We start from the raw sequence: 14,500 nt of genomic DNA, 5'->3' as shown, positions 1-14,500 counted from the left end.
TACCTTAGACAGCAGTGGGAAGAAAGAGGATCTTATCTATATCTTTCTCTTAAAGTGAAACTCTTTCTGGCCATTTACCGAATGAAGGAGAATCAGTATGAAGGAGAATGTATTTTGCATATTTAAGCTGGTATGTGTTTACCTATCAGGTCCTTCTCTCTTTGAAATATTTTGAGAGGGACCTTGCTGTGCAGTCATGTATTGACTTTATCATGCCCATTCTGCCGTCTTGGGAGTTCTGTAAATGTGAACATAGAACTACAATTCTCCATGTGCATTAATGGGGCCTGATTTGGGTCAGAGCCGGAGGAAAGTGAAGTTGGGAAATACCAGTAGCTACCCTCTGCTGACTGCCTCCTGTGTGGCAGGCATTGCATTTGTCTTGTTTCATCTTTATCTTATTTAATTTTCACAATAAGCCTAGGAGGTAGGTGTAATTAATCTTTTTACAGATGAGAAGATGGATGAGAGGTAGGGATATTTTCCAAGTATGATCATTCATTGAGACCAGCTTGAATTAACAGTGATAAAGCATTTGCTCTTCTCTAGATATTACTTTTGATAACCATTTTTATTTTTATCCTAGTCTTATCAGGAGCTCTCTCAGCATCCTGGCTACTGAAGAAGGACAGTCTTTTCTGTCTGGTTTTCTGGCATCTTGCCTTACTAGGCTAGTGACTGCACCTAGGAATCTGTGATATGCAGAAGAATGTTTTTTTCCCATACTCTCTTCCCAGGCAATCTCTCTATGACCCACAGCTCTCTGTGGTTTCACTTGAGGTGATTATAGATAACTGCTATACATCTGTTCACCACCTTTGATCAAATGCTTTCTAATCCCTGTTATGTCTAATATAGATCCTGTTACTCATAACCTCATTACTCCTTTTTAAAATTAAAGTGTAAATCAGATTTTTCATTGCTTTTATAAAGACTTTTTGTTTGTTTGTTTGTTTGTCTGTTTTTTGAGACGGAGTCTCGCTCTGTTGCCCAGGCTGGAGTGCAGTGGCCGGATCTCAGCTCACTGCAAGCTCTGCCTCCCGGGTTTACGCCATTCTCCTGCCTCAGCCTCCCGAGTAGCTGGAACTACAGGCGCCCACCATCTCGCCCGGCTAGTTTTTGTATTTTTTAGTAGAGATGGGGTTTCACTGGGTTAGCCAGGATGGTCTCGATCTCCTGACCTCGTGATCCGCCCGTCTCGGCCTCCCAAAGTGCTGGGATTACAGGCATGAGGCACCACGCCCAGCCAAGACTTTTGATTTTAAGATGTTAAACACAAGTGTAATGAATCAAGAACTATAATTGATAGTGACACATAGTTCATTACAGGGTTTCCCAACCTCAGCACTGTTGATGTTATAGACCAGATAACTGTTGTACGGGGTTGTCCTGTGCAGTGTAGAATATTTAGCAGCAACTCTGGTCTCTACCCACTAGATGCCAGTAGCACTCCCTGACCCCTATTCAGGCATTGTCAGATGTTCTCTTGGAGGCAAACTTACCCCTGGTTGAGGACCACTGGTTTGTTACATGTATTTCTCATTGCTTTGGGCACTGGCTTATAGATGATAAAAATTTTTAGAGACTCCTTCACTGGTAATATAGAATCAGTGAAAGTGATAATACTTACCGTAACAGTGAAGTGATATTTTTGTTTTAATATCTTCAGATTTTTTTTTTTTGAGACAGGGTCTCACTCTGTTGCCCAGGCTGGAGTGCAGTGGTGCTAACATGGCTCACTGCAGCCTCGACTGCCGCTGCACAAGTGATCTTCCCACCTCAACCTCCTGAGTAGCTGGGACTACAGGCCCAAGCCACATGCCCAGCTAATTTTTGTATTTTTTGTAGAGATGGGGTCTCATTATGTTGCCCAGTCTGGTCTCGAACTCCTGGACTCAAGCAATCCACCCACCTCCGCCTCCCAAAGTGTTGGGCCTACAGGTGTGAGCCACTGCGCTGGCCTAATATCTGCAAATATTAATTAGGTTTACTCACTGTGAGATTTTAAGGTGGAAGCTGTAAAGGCAGAAAAATATTTTTCTTCTCCTGACTCAACAGAAAGAAGTTGAGCAAATTAGGTTTCTAGTGTTGACTGGCAAGCTCATCTACAACATATTTAAATGATTGTTTTAAAAGGTCGAAAATGAGATATTGGGGGCTTAGAGACCCAAGGCAGTGCACCTAGAAATTAAGTCAGTCCAGCAAACAATTGACCTGAACATACCATATCTGGCAATCTTGCATAGATGAGCAGAAACTCTCAGGGAAGCCTATCTCTCCATGGCAGCCTCAGCCACCCAGCTGGGTGTCCAGGCAGGACTTCAGTCCTTTGGTGGAAGACTGATTAAGAGCCAGTCGTGGCCGGGCGCAGTGGCTCACGCCTGTAATCCCAGCACTTTGGGAGGCCGAGACGGGCGGATCACGAGGTCAGGAGATCGAGACCATCCTGGCTAACATGGTGAAACCCCGTCTCTACTAAAAAATACAAAAAACTAGCCGGGCGAGGTGGCGGGCGCCTGTAGTCCCAGCTACTCGGCAGGCTGAGGCAGGAGAATGGCGTGAACCCGGGAGGCGGAGCTTGCAGTGAGCTGAGATCCGGCCACTGCACTCCAGCCTGGGTGACAGAGCGAGACTCCGTCTCAAAAAAAAAAAAAAAAAAAAAAAAAGAGCCAGTCGTACTCTAGGTACAAGGAAGTTCCCAGAACAGAGACTCCGACAAGGGGGTGAAGATGGAGACCTGGTTGCCAGCCCTGGATTACAAGGGGAACAAGTTGGGAGCCATTTTCTGAGGTGGTGCTGAAGGACTGGCAGCGGGGCACATCTCAGGATGTGAGAATAGATCCATGTTCCTCAAATTTGCCTGGACAGGACAGGAGTACCCTGGGGCAAACTAAAAATAAAGGATCCTAGCTGACATTGGATCTATGGGATTGGAATATCCAGAAAAGGAGTCTAGGAGTCTCTGTTTTGTTTGTTTGTTTGTTTTTGTTTTTGAGACAGAGTCTTACTTTGTCACCCTGACTGGAGTGCAGTGGCGCGATCTTGGCTCACTGCAACCTCTGCCTCCCGGGTTCAAGCTATTCTCCTGCCTCAGTCTTGCAAGTAGCTGGGACTTTAGGCACAGGCCACCACACCCGGCTAATTTTTGTATTTTTAGTAGAGATAGCGTTTCACTGTGTTAGCTAGGCTGGTATTCAACTCCTGACCTCATGATCCACCCACCTTGGCCTCCCAAAGTGTTGGGCTTATAAGCATGAGCCACCACACCTGGCCAGAGACTGTATTTTTAACAAGCATGGCTGCTTTGCTTGTTCCCAAAGTACTGTTCTGCCTTAGGGTTCTTGCACTTGCCATTGCATGTGTCTTACTCTAATAGCTGGATGCAGGACCAGCTTCATGGGCATGTGACCTGCACAGTCGCACAAGACCCCATGCTTAGAAGGGCCTCACACTTGGTTTAATGCTCTACTGTCATCTCTTGAAATTTTTAACAGTTTGTGAACAAGGGCCTCACATTTTCATTTTTTTCACTGGCCCTGGGCGAATGATGGAGCTGATTCTGGCTGGGTGATTTGTTCCCTCAAGGCCATCAAGTCTTTGCTTAAATATCTCATTCTTAAGGCCTTTTCTGCACACTCTATGTCAAATTGTAGCCTTTCTTCCCAGTCCGCCAGCACTCCTCCCCAACTTCCCTGCCATATTTTCCTAACAGTATTTATCATTCATCCAAATTTTTTTCTTTCCCTCAGAGCTACTTTTCTGGTGATACATTAGTGAGTAAATAAAAATCTATGTCCTCATAGAGCTTATATTTTAGTTAGTGGAAACAGTAAGTAGAAAAATAAAATGTCTCATGTCAGATATTGATAAGCATAATGAAAAAAAATCAAGCAGGAGAGGAAGTTGGGGAGGGCTCGTGGAGATGGCTGGAATTTAAAATGGTGTGGCCAGGGAAGGCCTTGCTGAGAAGGAGGTGAGGGAGGGAGCTGTGCAGATATCTGGTGAAGAACATTCCAGGCAGAAGGAATAACCAGTGGTGCAAAGGCCTTGAGGTGAGAACATAATTGGCACCTTCCAGGAGTACTGTGGCTGGTGCTTAGAATGCAATGGGGTATAGTTGGACTAGATCACTTTGGACCTTGAAGACTATTGTAAGGACTTTGTCTTTTTCTCTGAGTTGGGATAGATTTAAGGGGTTTGAGCAGAAGAGTGACATAATCTGACTTGTGCATTAAAAGGATTACTCTGGCTGCTGCTTTAAAAATAGTTTGTAGGGAAGCTAGTACCAAGCCAGGAAACCAGATAAGATGATGGCTTTTGTAATAATGCAGGTGGGAGAGGATAGCAGCTCGGACCAAAGCAGTAGAGAAGGAAGGAGGTGGTGAGATGTGGCTGGGGTCCAGATGATTTGCTGATATGCTGTAAATGTTCTGCTTGTTTGTTTACTGTTTAGTTTGAATGTCTCTCCCCTAGAGATGGGCCTGGGCATCCTGGGGATGGGAAAGAAGAATGTGGAGTTTCAAGAAGCTGGCTAGGTGTGACACCTGATGGACCCAAGTTCTTTTGCTAGTGACTTAGGAATGATCATTATGACTCTTTCCTACCATTACTTTTTTAGTCATTGATAGCCACTAAAAACTGGCATTCATTATTTTCGTAACCAACTTCTATTGAGCCTGGTTGGTTTGAGACCTTGGGCTAGATGCTGGGGCTGGAAGATAATACATGTTGTTCTCTTTTTATTCATGGTGAGTTTTTCAGCTACTGCTTTCTAGTAGCTTCTAGCTACTTGAGAAGCCAGGGAATTTGTTTGATTGATGTTTGTATCTTCCATGGCTAGCCTGGAGCCTGGCATGTTGTGAGTTCTCCACATACATGTGGACTCTTCATCCACAAGAAAGCTTGACTGGTTTGAAATAGCCAGCCATGGAGCCCAACAGACACTGGAAGTCAGGGCCCAGGGCAAGGGCTGAGTGAAGAGGTACGGCCTGCTGAAGACTTGAACAGCAAGATTTGGTTTGAGGCTCATTCTCAAATCTATAGAAGACTGCTGCCCTTGCTGGTGCTCAGTGTTTGTCTCCTCCCCTCCACCAGCAGTGGGTCTTTACATTGAGTGACATATAAGTTTAGGCTTGAGCAGCTCTGCCAGAGGAAGAGGCATTGGAGGAAGTGGGTCTGGGAAACTGAAACTATTTGGGGTGGGTTGAGTAACTGTTAAATATAGTTCAAACCTCAGATGTAACCTTGCTTGGACTGGCATTCCCCTGGGCGTGTTTATCTCCGCTGGGACGTTAAGACTCCTTCCCTAACTCTGTATTCTTGATTTAGTTATTGCTTTTTCAGTGATCCTGGCTCCTCCCAGTTGAAGTCAAGCCTCTGGAGGAAATTGACCAACTCCAGGCTGCCACCGTAAATTTTTGTGCAGAAACCCTGGAGAAACCTCCAGAGAGCCATGTAGAAACTGAAAGTGGAAAGGAGGCGGCCAGGAGGACCTATTATTTGCATATACTCTTTCTTTTTTCTCTTTGCTTCCTCCAGGCAGCTTGCCTGTCTTTTTCCCTCTCCAGAGGCCACCTCACCCTGCAGTACCCTCAGTTACTTCCTAGCCAGTTTATTCCCAGGATTCTCTCTTCCTCTGCCAATTAGCTGCTAAGCCAAGTTGTTGCTTAACGTTTCCCCTAACAAAAGTTACCTTGCTGAGAAAAGGTGAAATGATTGTCATTTTTAGAGAGAATAAACGTTGTGATTTAGAAACCTAGGTGCATGTAAATCTTTAGTGTTCATAACTTTAACCCCTGCTGCTGATAGAGATTGCTGTCCCTTGCTAAAGAGAAGATAACTATAAATAGTGCCACCAAAAGTGAGAGGTATGGCAAAGTAGCCTTTAGTCATTCGGGGTTTTTGTAGATTCTCATTGTTTTTTTAAACACCTTTATTGAGGTTGTATACCACAAAATTCACCCATCTTAAGTGTACAATTCAATGACTTTAAATTTACAGAGTTGTGAGGCCATTATTGGAATTCAATGTTAGAACGTTTCATCACCCTGAGAAGATCCCCATGCCCATCCATTCCTCTCACTCTTTGTTTCCTTCTTCAGTCTTAGACTACCACCAATATGCTTTCTAATCTATAGATTTGCCTTTTTTGGACCTTTGCCACAAATAGAATCTCATGTACTTTTTTGACAGTGTGGGGAAGGAAGAAAAGCCTTTTTCTCATGAACACATAGCAATGGAGGGGTCTGGTCTCATTGCCATCAACACTTAGAACATAACAGGAGACAGATGTGGGGGTGAATCTTGGGAGAATGATTTAATATTTAAGTCTGTTTTCTGTAAACTAATAATCACGTGAGAGCTGTGTGCGTATGTGAGAACATTCTGCAAGCCACACAGTGCTATGTACATGTTATTATGTATCCTGAAACATTTTTGGATGAGCTTATATCTTTTAAGGAATGGAGAGGAAGGAAAAAGAAGTTTTGAGAATTGCATTCACTATTAGGTAGGTGGACTGATGATGCTGGTCTAAGATGGGAAGAGTTCTTGACCTTACTCAGCAGCCTGCTCTTAAGGTATCTTCTAGAAGGATGCTTTGTGAATTTCCTTCACAGGGGAATCATTGTATTTTATTTTATTTAAAAAAATTTTTTTGAGACAGGATCTTGCTCTGTCACCTGGCCTGGAGCGCAGTGGCAAGATCTTGGCTAACTACAGTCTTGACCTCCCAGGCTCAAGCGATTCTCCTGCCTCAGCCTCCGAGTAGCTGGAACTATAGGGGTGCACCACCACACCCAGCTAAATGTTTTGGGGGATACTTTTTGGTAGCGATGGAGTTTCATTGTGTTACCCAGACTGGTCTCAAACTCCTGGGCTCAAGCAATCCATTTGCCTTGGCCTCCGAAAGTGTTGGGATTACAGGCATGAGCCACCACGCCTGGCTGGGGAGTCATTTTCAGTATGTTGTTTTAAGTTATTGATGGCATTTGTTCTACCTAATTTCACCATGATTGAACTTGTGACCACCCTTTGGCTATTACTTTCCTTATTCTATAATCTGTCTCTTAGTGACTACACAGTAAATTTATACTTCACTGAGTCATACTATTCAATCTAGATTAAGGGAGACTTTTGAAATGAAAGCATTGATTGATGTACCTCCCCACTCCCATTCATCCATCCCTAAGAAACAGAGGATAGTCCTACATCAGTTTGAAAGGACACACTTTCTAGTCTCAGCATTAATTGGATCTTAGGAAATGTTGAACAGAGGGTAGGTAGGAAAGCTATATAGAGTTTTCCAGCTCTTCCTTGGATTGGATGATGACTTTTCTTAGCTTTATGTGAAGTGAAATTGCCAGAACAGCAGACCCATCTATGTTCAGACAGAAGTATAAAAGATACCAAAGCAGGCCGGGTGTGGTGGCTCATGCCTGTAATCCCAACACTTTGGGAAATCGAGGCAAGTGGATCATGAGGTCAGGAGATCAAGACCATCCTGGCTAACATGGCGAAGGCCTGTCTCTACTAAAAATACAAAAAATTAGCCAGGCATGGTGGCATGCACCTGTAATCCCAGCTACTCAGGAAGCGGAGGCAGGAGAATAGCTTTCATCTGGGAGGAAGAAGTTGCAGTGAGCCGAGATCGTGCCACTGCACTCCAGCCTGGGCGACAGAGTGAGACTCTATCTCAAAAACAATAAAGATAAAATAAATTAAAAACATATCAAAGCAAAAGAAAACATCATTTCACCATTTTGGATTTTTCAGTTTGTTGTCTGTACTATGGCAGGTGCCTCTTTCTTGCTAATCCATTTTCTGCACCCAGCTGCTAATTCGTTTTCTACACCCAGCTGCTAATTCATTTTCTGCATCCAGGTGCGGAAGCGATCTTTAACTATGATCAGATCATGCCACTCCCTGCCTTCACCGTCCAGTGGCTTCTCATCACATTTAAAATAAATTCCAAATTCCTTAGCTTGGCACCCAAGGCCCTGCCTGGTTGGAAGTTTGCTTATTACGCCCTACACTTTAGCCACGTGATTTTTTTCCTGCTCTGGGGCATTTGCTGCTCCTTTTTCTAGATGGAATGCTTTTATTCCTGGCTCTTTGCATGTCTGATTTCATATTTCTTCATGGGTGACAGAGTTTAGAGCCTACACATTTGGCCTAAGCCATAGCTTGTAAAGAACAGGTTAAGATTTTCATTACCTTTTGAAAAACCTATTCAAAGCCTTTTGTGACACCTCAAAGCAGTGACAATATATTATGGTATTCATCTGGGCTTATCCATGTGAAATTTTCCCTATATAGTCTTATTTTGGGGCAGAAACCATTTTTTTTTGAGACGGAGTCTCACTCTGTCACCCAGGGTAGAGTACAATGGCACAATCTTGGCTTACTGCAACCTCCGCCTCCCAGGTTCAAGCAATTCTTCTGCCTCAGCCTCCCTAGTAACTGGGATTACAGGCACCTGCCATTATGCCCAGCTAATTTTTACATTTTTAGTAAAGATGGGGTTTCACCATGTTGGCTAGGCTGGTCTTGAACTCCTGACCTCAGGTGATCCACCTGCCTCGGCCTCCCAAAGTGCTGGGATTACAGTAGTGAGCCACCATGCTTGGCTGAGAAACAATATTTTGTGAGAGAATATTTCTACCTTCTTCCTTCTTATTTGCTGATTACATGTTAGAATCTGCCCTTACCTGATGCTTTCTTACTTTTAATTAAATTTAATGATAATAATTGCTGACACTTTTGAGTACTTCTTGTGTGCCGTGTGTGTGTGTGTGTGTGTGTGTGTGTGTGTGTGTGTGTGTGTATGTATTCCTGGAGTACAATGGTGTGATCTCGGCTCAGTGCAACATCTGCCTCCCGGGTTCAAGTGATTCTCATGCCTCAGGCTCCCAAGTAGCTGGAATTACAGGCATGCACCACCATGCCCGGCTGATTTTTTTTTTTTTTTTTAAGTAGAGATGAGGTTTTGCTGTATTGGTCAGGCTGGTCTCAAACTCCTGACCTTGGCCTGCCAAAGTGCTGGGATTACAGGCATGAGCCTCTGCACTCAGCCCATATGTCATTCTAAATACTTTACATGAATTAATTCATTTAATATTTACAATGATATAGGGAGATGAAGGAACTATTACTATCCTTACTTTACTGATAGTAAACAGACAGGGAATGGTTAGAAAATGGGAAAGCCAGGATGTGAACCCAGAAAGTATGGCCCCTGAAACCTTGCTTCTGAGTACTATCCTGTATTAAACTCAAGACTCAAATCTGCCCCTGTCCTTAGATTGGTTCCCACCTTGATGCTAACTGTGTCTGGATATCCCTGGTGTCCTTGACTCTGGCATCTCATGTGTCATCTTAGAGTCTAGACCACATACATCTTAAATGCTTACTAATGACATTGAGATTGAGACGGTGAAGCCCCTGACTTCAGGAAGCTTGTGGACCAGTTATAGTGAGTCACTTATGCAGCAGTATGTACAGAAGCCAGGGGAGCCTTGCCCTTCACTGCTTATGGACTCCCTGACTGCACACAGCCTCTGACTCAGTCACCTTGTCTAGTCCTCTGTAGGCCCCTTGCTTGGCCTTGATGGCCCATTGTGCTCCATATGATAGATGTATCTGTCAGCATCCCAGCAGAATACAGATAACACTCTCAGAGGATGTGGCCGAAGAGAATTTAATGAAGGGACATTCACTGAGTGTGAGCATGGTTGAGGGAACCAACAAGGGAAGGTGAAGCACCCGGAGACTAGCAATAGTAGGGAGACATTACCCCTAGGCCTGAAGGGCCAAGGGAACACTGGCAAGATCTGGAGCCTTGGATCTGGGACTCCTGATAGGAACTCTCACCAGAGAGGAATGCAGCCACTGGTTATGGTAAGGTCGTTCTGCTGCTATTGGAAAACCAACTGGAATTCCAAGGACAAGGATGCCTGGGTAATGCAGTTCTTAAAAAGTCAGCCTCCTAGGGTTTAGAACAAGTTCAAGAAGAGTGGGGAATGGATTGGGAGGGGAGAGTGGGTTTGAAAGGAGAATAAGCAGCCCAACAGACAACTTACTACCCATTTCTGATTACTTCATTTTCCGTGCCCACTCCTTTGACCTGTGTTAAGTCATTCATCCATCCATCCATCCATCTGTCCATCCATCCATGCATCCATCCTGAGCACTTAGTGCATATGAGATCTGTGTCAGACCAGGAAGCCTATAGCAATAACCAGTTCTTGCCCTGAAAGAATTCATAGTGTACTCTTGCAGTTCCTAGCTCTGCTCAGCAGTTTGGATCCTGGTGTTCCCATCTGTTTCTGTCTTCCATCGTTATTCCCAGGAAGCAATGACTATCAGCAATCATAGTCCCCTTCTGATAAGCATTTCAAAGGGCACTGTATCAGCAAGAGCTCTTTCAGCTACAAGTGGCAGACAACCTAACTCAAATTGGCCTAAACAAAAACCAAACTCCAAGTGGAGTTTAGTGGCTCTTGGAAGTGAGCACGTTCTGTCTTCAGGCTGTGATCCAGAAGTCCAAATGCTCACTTCTAAGGTAGCTGTAGCATCAGATTCCACAAGGTGCCAGGATGACTGCCAGCATCTCCAGCCTATCTCCCTCTGGCAGAAAACAGTAGAGAACGCTCCCCTCTACCGCCCTGCAGAAGTCTCTTTGCGTGTCTGAATGATTCTGTCATGGGCCTGTGATCCATCACGAAAGCCTGTGATGCTCCACAGGGCAGGAATGAGTCATATGTTCACTCTGGAGCCAAGGGAGGGCTTAGTGTCATTGGAAGCCTATGCACTAAGAGAGATGGAGCAGTTGGATGCTTGGGGGCAAGATCTAGGGGCCCTAAAGGTGAAATAGCATATACCTGAACCTGCCATGGGCAGAGTGTCCAAGTTATTAACCCTCTCAAACCTGAACTAGACCAGATATACTTTGGATTTTTAGTTTTTAATTTTGTCTCTAAAAGGCACCCGCCCATGTTTATGTTCTCTTTTTCCTTAAACTAGAAACTAGAACACAAAAGACCATCCTTTTTAAAAATCTCACTCCTTTAATGGAGTACCTTTAGAAGAAAAAAGAAAGCTTTACATGTATGATTTGCATGGAATCAAGTTATAACAAAGCAGGACGAACAGGGTCCACTTAGTTGACTGTTGGTTTTGCAGGTTTTTTGAAGTAGAAATACAATTTTTTTTTGTTTTTACTCAGAATTCATTTGGCATTAAAGGCTCCCCGTAATGTGGTTTCATTAGTTGTGCACTTTAATCCAGATGTTGTGTGGACTTTGGAGTCAGACAAAAATCCCAGTTTAAACGTTTAAAGAGCCGTATGTGCTTGGTCAAATCTACCATCTCTTTTGTGTTTTGATTTCTTCATTGGAAAATGGAGAGTAGTAAGTACCATCCACTGCCAGATACTCTAATCACTACTTTCTCTCTCTCTTTCCATATAGATATATATGGGAATATATGTATAGAATGTACATATATTTGTATCTATTCTCTCATATATATATCTCATATATCTTTTTGATATATACATAGCAAATATATATTTGAAATATACGTATATATCTCATATATATATCTCCTTGATGTGAGTGGGTATATAAGCTCTCATTTAATCCTTGCAATAACCCTGCGAAAAGTAGATGGTTCCTGTCTTACACATGAGGAGAAAGGATCAATGAGATAAGGAACAAGCTCATGTTCATACAGTAACTGTATTTACTAAGCACAGTTCTAGAGACATGGGAAGCACTCCATAAGTAAAACAGCAGCCATGGTAAGTTTTTAAAAAATCAGATAATAGAAATATTAAAACAAGAATGGAATTTATTAAGTGCTAAATATTTTATATTTTTAAGCTTCCGAGATTTAAGTCCACTGATATTAAAAGCTGCCTTGTAGTAGAAATAGTATAGTGGGGAAAAATTAGTCCTTTTATAAAATCGGGAAACAATTTTCCAACATCTCTTGAAATAACTGGAGATATCTGGGAAGATTACCGAACCTGATTGAAGAGTCTCAGATCCCAAGAAAGCATTGTGTACATTTTGCTTATGAATATTGGTAGTTGTTATATACTAAACCTTACTCGTTGACTTGGTTATATGTAACTCTGTGTTTCCTTTTTTATGTTTTAGATGGAGCAGATTAAGAGGGCCAATAAACTGTTTACCAATGACTGTATATTTCTGAAGAAAACTTTGAACATCCCAGTTATATCAGAGAAGCCTTTGTTGTTTAATGGACTTAACTCCATTGATTCTCCAGAAAATGAAATTGTTGATAACAGTTTTTCTCAGGAAGAGGAGCCAGTGGTGGCCGGGGAAGACCTCCCTCCTCCCAGTCCTCAAGAATCTGATGTTCAGCCTGTGCAGCCTGAGGAAGTATCAGCCAGAGATTTCCTGCAGAGACTTGACTTGCAGATTAAGTTATCAACACAGGCAGCCAAGAAGCTAAAAGAAGAGAGCAGGTAAGAATACCCTGGTACAAATGTCAAAGTCTAAAGAAATCACTATTAAGATGTCCTTGCTGGGCCAAATCTTTCTTTTCTCTCTTCTTTTCTTTCTTGCCTTTCCTTTTTTTTTTTTCTTTAAAAACTGCATTTTAGTTCTAGAAAGGCATTTTTAGTATGTAAACTCTAAACAGAGCTGCTGCCTGCTGCACAAGGCTTTATCTGTTGCAGCGTTATTATCTGTTATTTACTATAAAAAGTTTGCTTCTTTTCTTTAATAGCATCACTGTCCAGCTAGCAATTCTGGATAGCAGCAAAGTAAAAGCGTCTCTCTCATTGACACGTTCAAGAGAAGCAGTGTCACAGAAAATACTTGTAAAATATTGATCTTTATAAAACGTGTCAAAGACATTGTCTGTTATTTGTTACTGAGTATTTCCTACGTAAGATCTCATGCAAGCTTTTTTCTTTGTTTTTAAAATTTGATATTAGGACAAACTTTTCTCTCTCCTATAGGAATTGGTTTCCTGTTTTCTTTATGATTTGATTTCAAAAAAGTACAATCTACTGTTTCCTTTTTTGCTGTGGTTACTGGGAAGCTTGCAACTAAAATTGATACCTGGGTTCAACTCCTATAATATTTCTTATGATTAATACATTGGTTTCCTTCTCCTTTCCTTAGTCCTGATTTTTTAATTTCTATTTCTTTCATCTTATTATATATATGCCCTTTGTTGTTGGTACCTTAAATCCTTTTGAGAAAGAGATGAAATATAGAAAACATAAATATAAATATGAATATAATTTAGTATAGATTTAAAATATATTTAAATGTAATATAGACAAATATAAATACATGAATGATATTATTTATTCTCATAACTGAGATATGAATAAAATGGAGATAGTAAGGTATATCTTAAGTATTGGCATTTCATACAATTTTCTAGGCATGTACAATATTCTAAATTGATATATTCTTTCTTTGGCAAGTGGATATTAAATTGTATAATAAGTTTATGTTTTAGGTTTCTGAATACAGTTCTAAACACTGATTTATGCTGTATTTATTTTCTTTCAGAGATGAAGAAAGTCCCTATGCAACTTCCCTCTATCACAGTTAGGTGATTTGGGGGCATAACTCTAACCAAAATTAAGATATGTTTGGACCTTAAAGAATCCAACAACTGAAGATTCAAAAACATCCCTTCTGGATTCCTATAGTGTCCATCTTAAAATCATAACTAGGTAGTTCTACCTGCTGCAATTGCACTGAAGTGATTAGTTCCCTCTGGCTTTCTATAATTTTAAGTCTTTATTATGGCATGATGGCAAGGTTGTATCCTAAAGCTCATCACTTTTGTAGGTGGTGTTAGTTTTTGGACTAGCTTTTATAAATACTAATTGACATAAAGCATCAAAGACTATTTATATATTTAGGCTAAAAATAATGTTTATCTCCTTATGCAATCCTGATCATGTGAAAATATGGTTGCTGTTTAAGTGATGCTGAATTTGCTGTGTGTTTATAACTTAAGTGCTATATATATATTTCGATATGTCTTACGTATTCTCTATTAATATAAAGAACCAAATTTTGTCCGCTATTTTGTAACAATAAACTACAAAGCCTGAATGAGAAAATAAACTATGTTTTTAAACTTGAGTCTTCATTTTTTTAACAAATGAGAAAATAAAATTGACTTTTAAATTATATATTTAAATGGTGACAGCTCCTTCTTCACTTTAATGGTTTTTATTATTATAAATGCAATTTTGAAAAAAGTATTACTAATCTAAAAGCAAATCAATTACAATTACTGGTAATCTTGGCATTTTCATTAACCTAATGTGATTCAGATATGGTGAAAACATGGAATAAATCAAAAGAACAAATAAATAATACCATAATCTGACATTATATTGCAGAATTCTAGTTTAGATTTCATTGCTAAGTTACTTTATGAGTGTTTGGTAGTCCTGTACTTATTTAAATTGACTTTTATTCTCATAATGTAATTGGTC

General features: G+C 41.3%; 1 protein-coding gene across 2 annotated transcripts in view; it reads left to right on the top strand.

The window, feature by feature from the left end:
- The window catches only part of LYSMD2 (LysM domain containing 2), a 133,344-nt gene extending 119,212 nt beyond the window's left edge, over nt 1–14,132 (top strand). For both annotated transcript variants that reach the window (XM_050797948.1, XM_050797949.1), the window contains 2 exons: nt 12,162–12,493; nt 13,557–14,132. In XM_050797948.1, the coding sequence (XP_050653905.1) occupies nt 12,162–12,493; nt 13,557–13,599 (375 nt within the window). In that variant the 3' untranslated portion in view covers nt 13,600–14,132. The remainder of the gene's footprint in view (nt 1–12,161; nt 12,494–13,556) is intronic.
- Nucleotides 14,133–14,500: the final 368 nt, after the last annotated feature.

This window comes from Macaca thibetana, chromosome 7 (assembly GCF_024542745.1).
Source record: "Macaca thibetana thibetana isolate TM-01 chromosome 7, ASM2454274v1, whole genome shotgun sequence".
Lineage (NCBI taxonomy): Eukaryota > Metazoa > Chordata > Mammalia > Primates > Cercopithecidae > Macaca > Macaca thibetana.
This window is presented reverse-complemented; position numbering and strand designations above follow the sequence as displayed.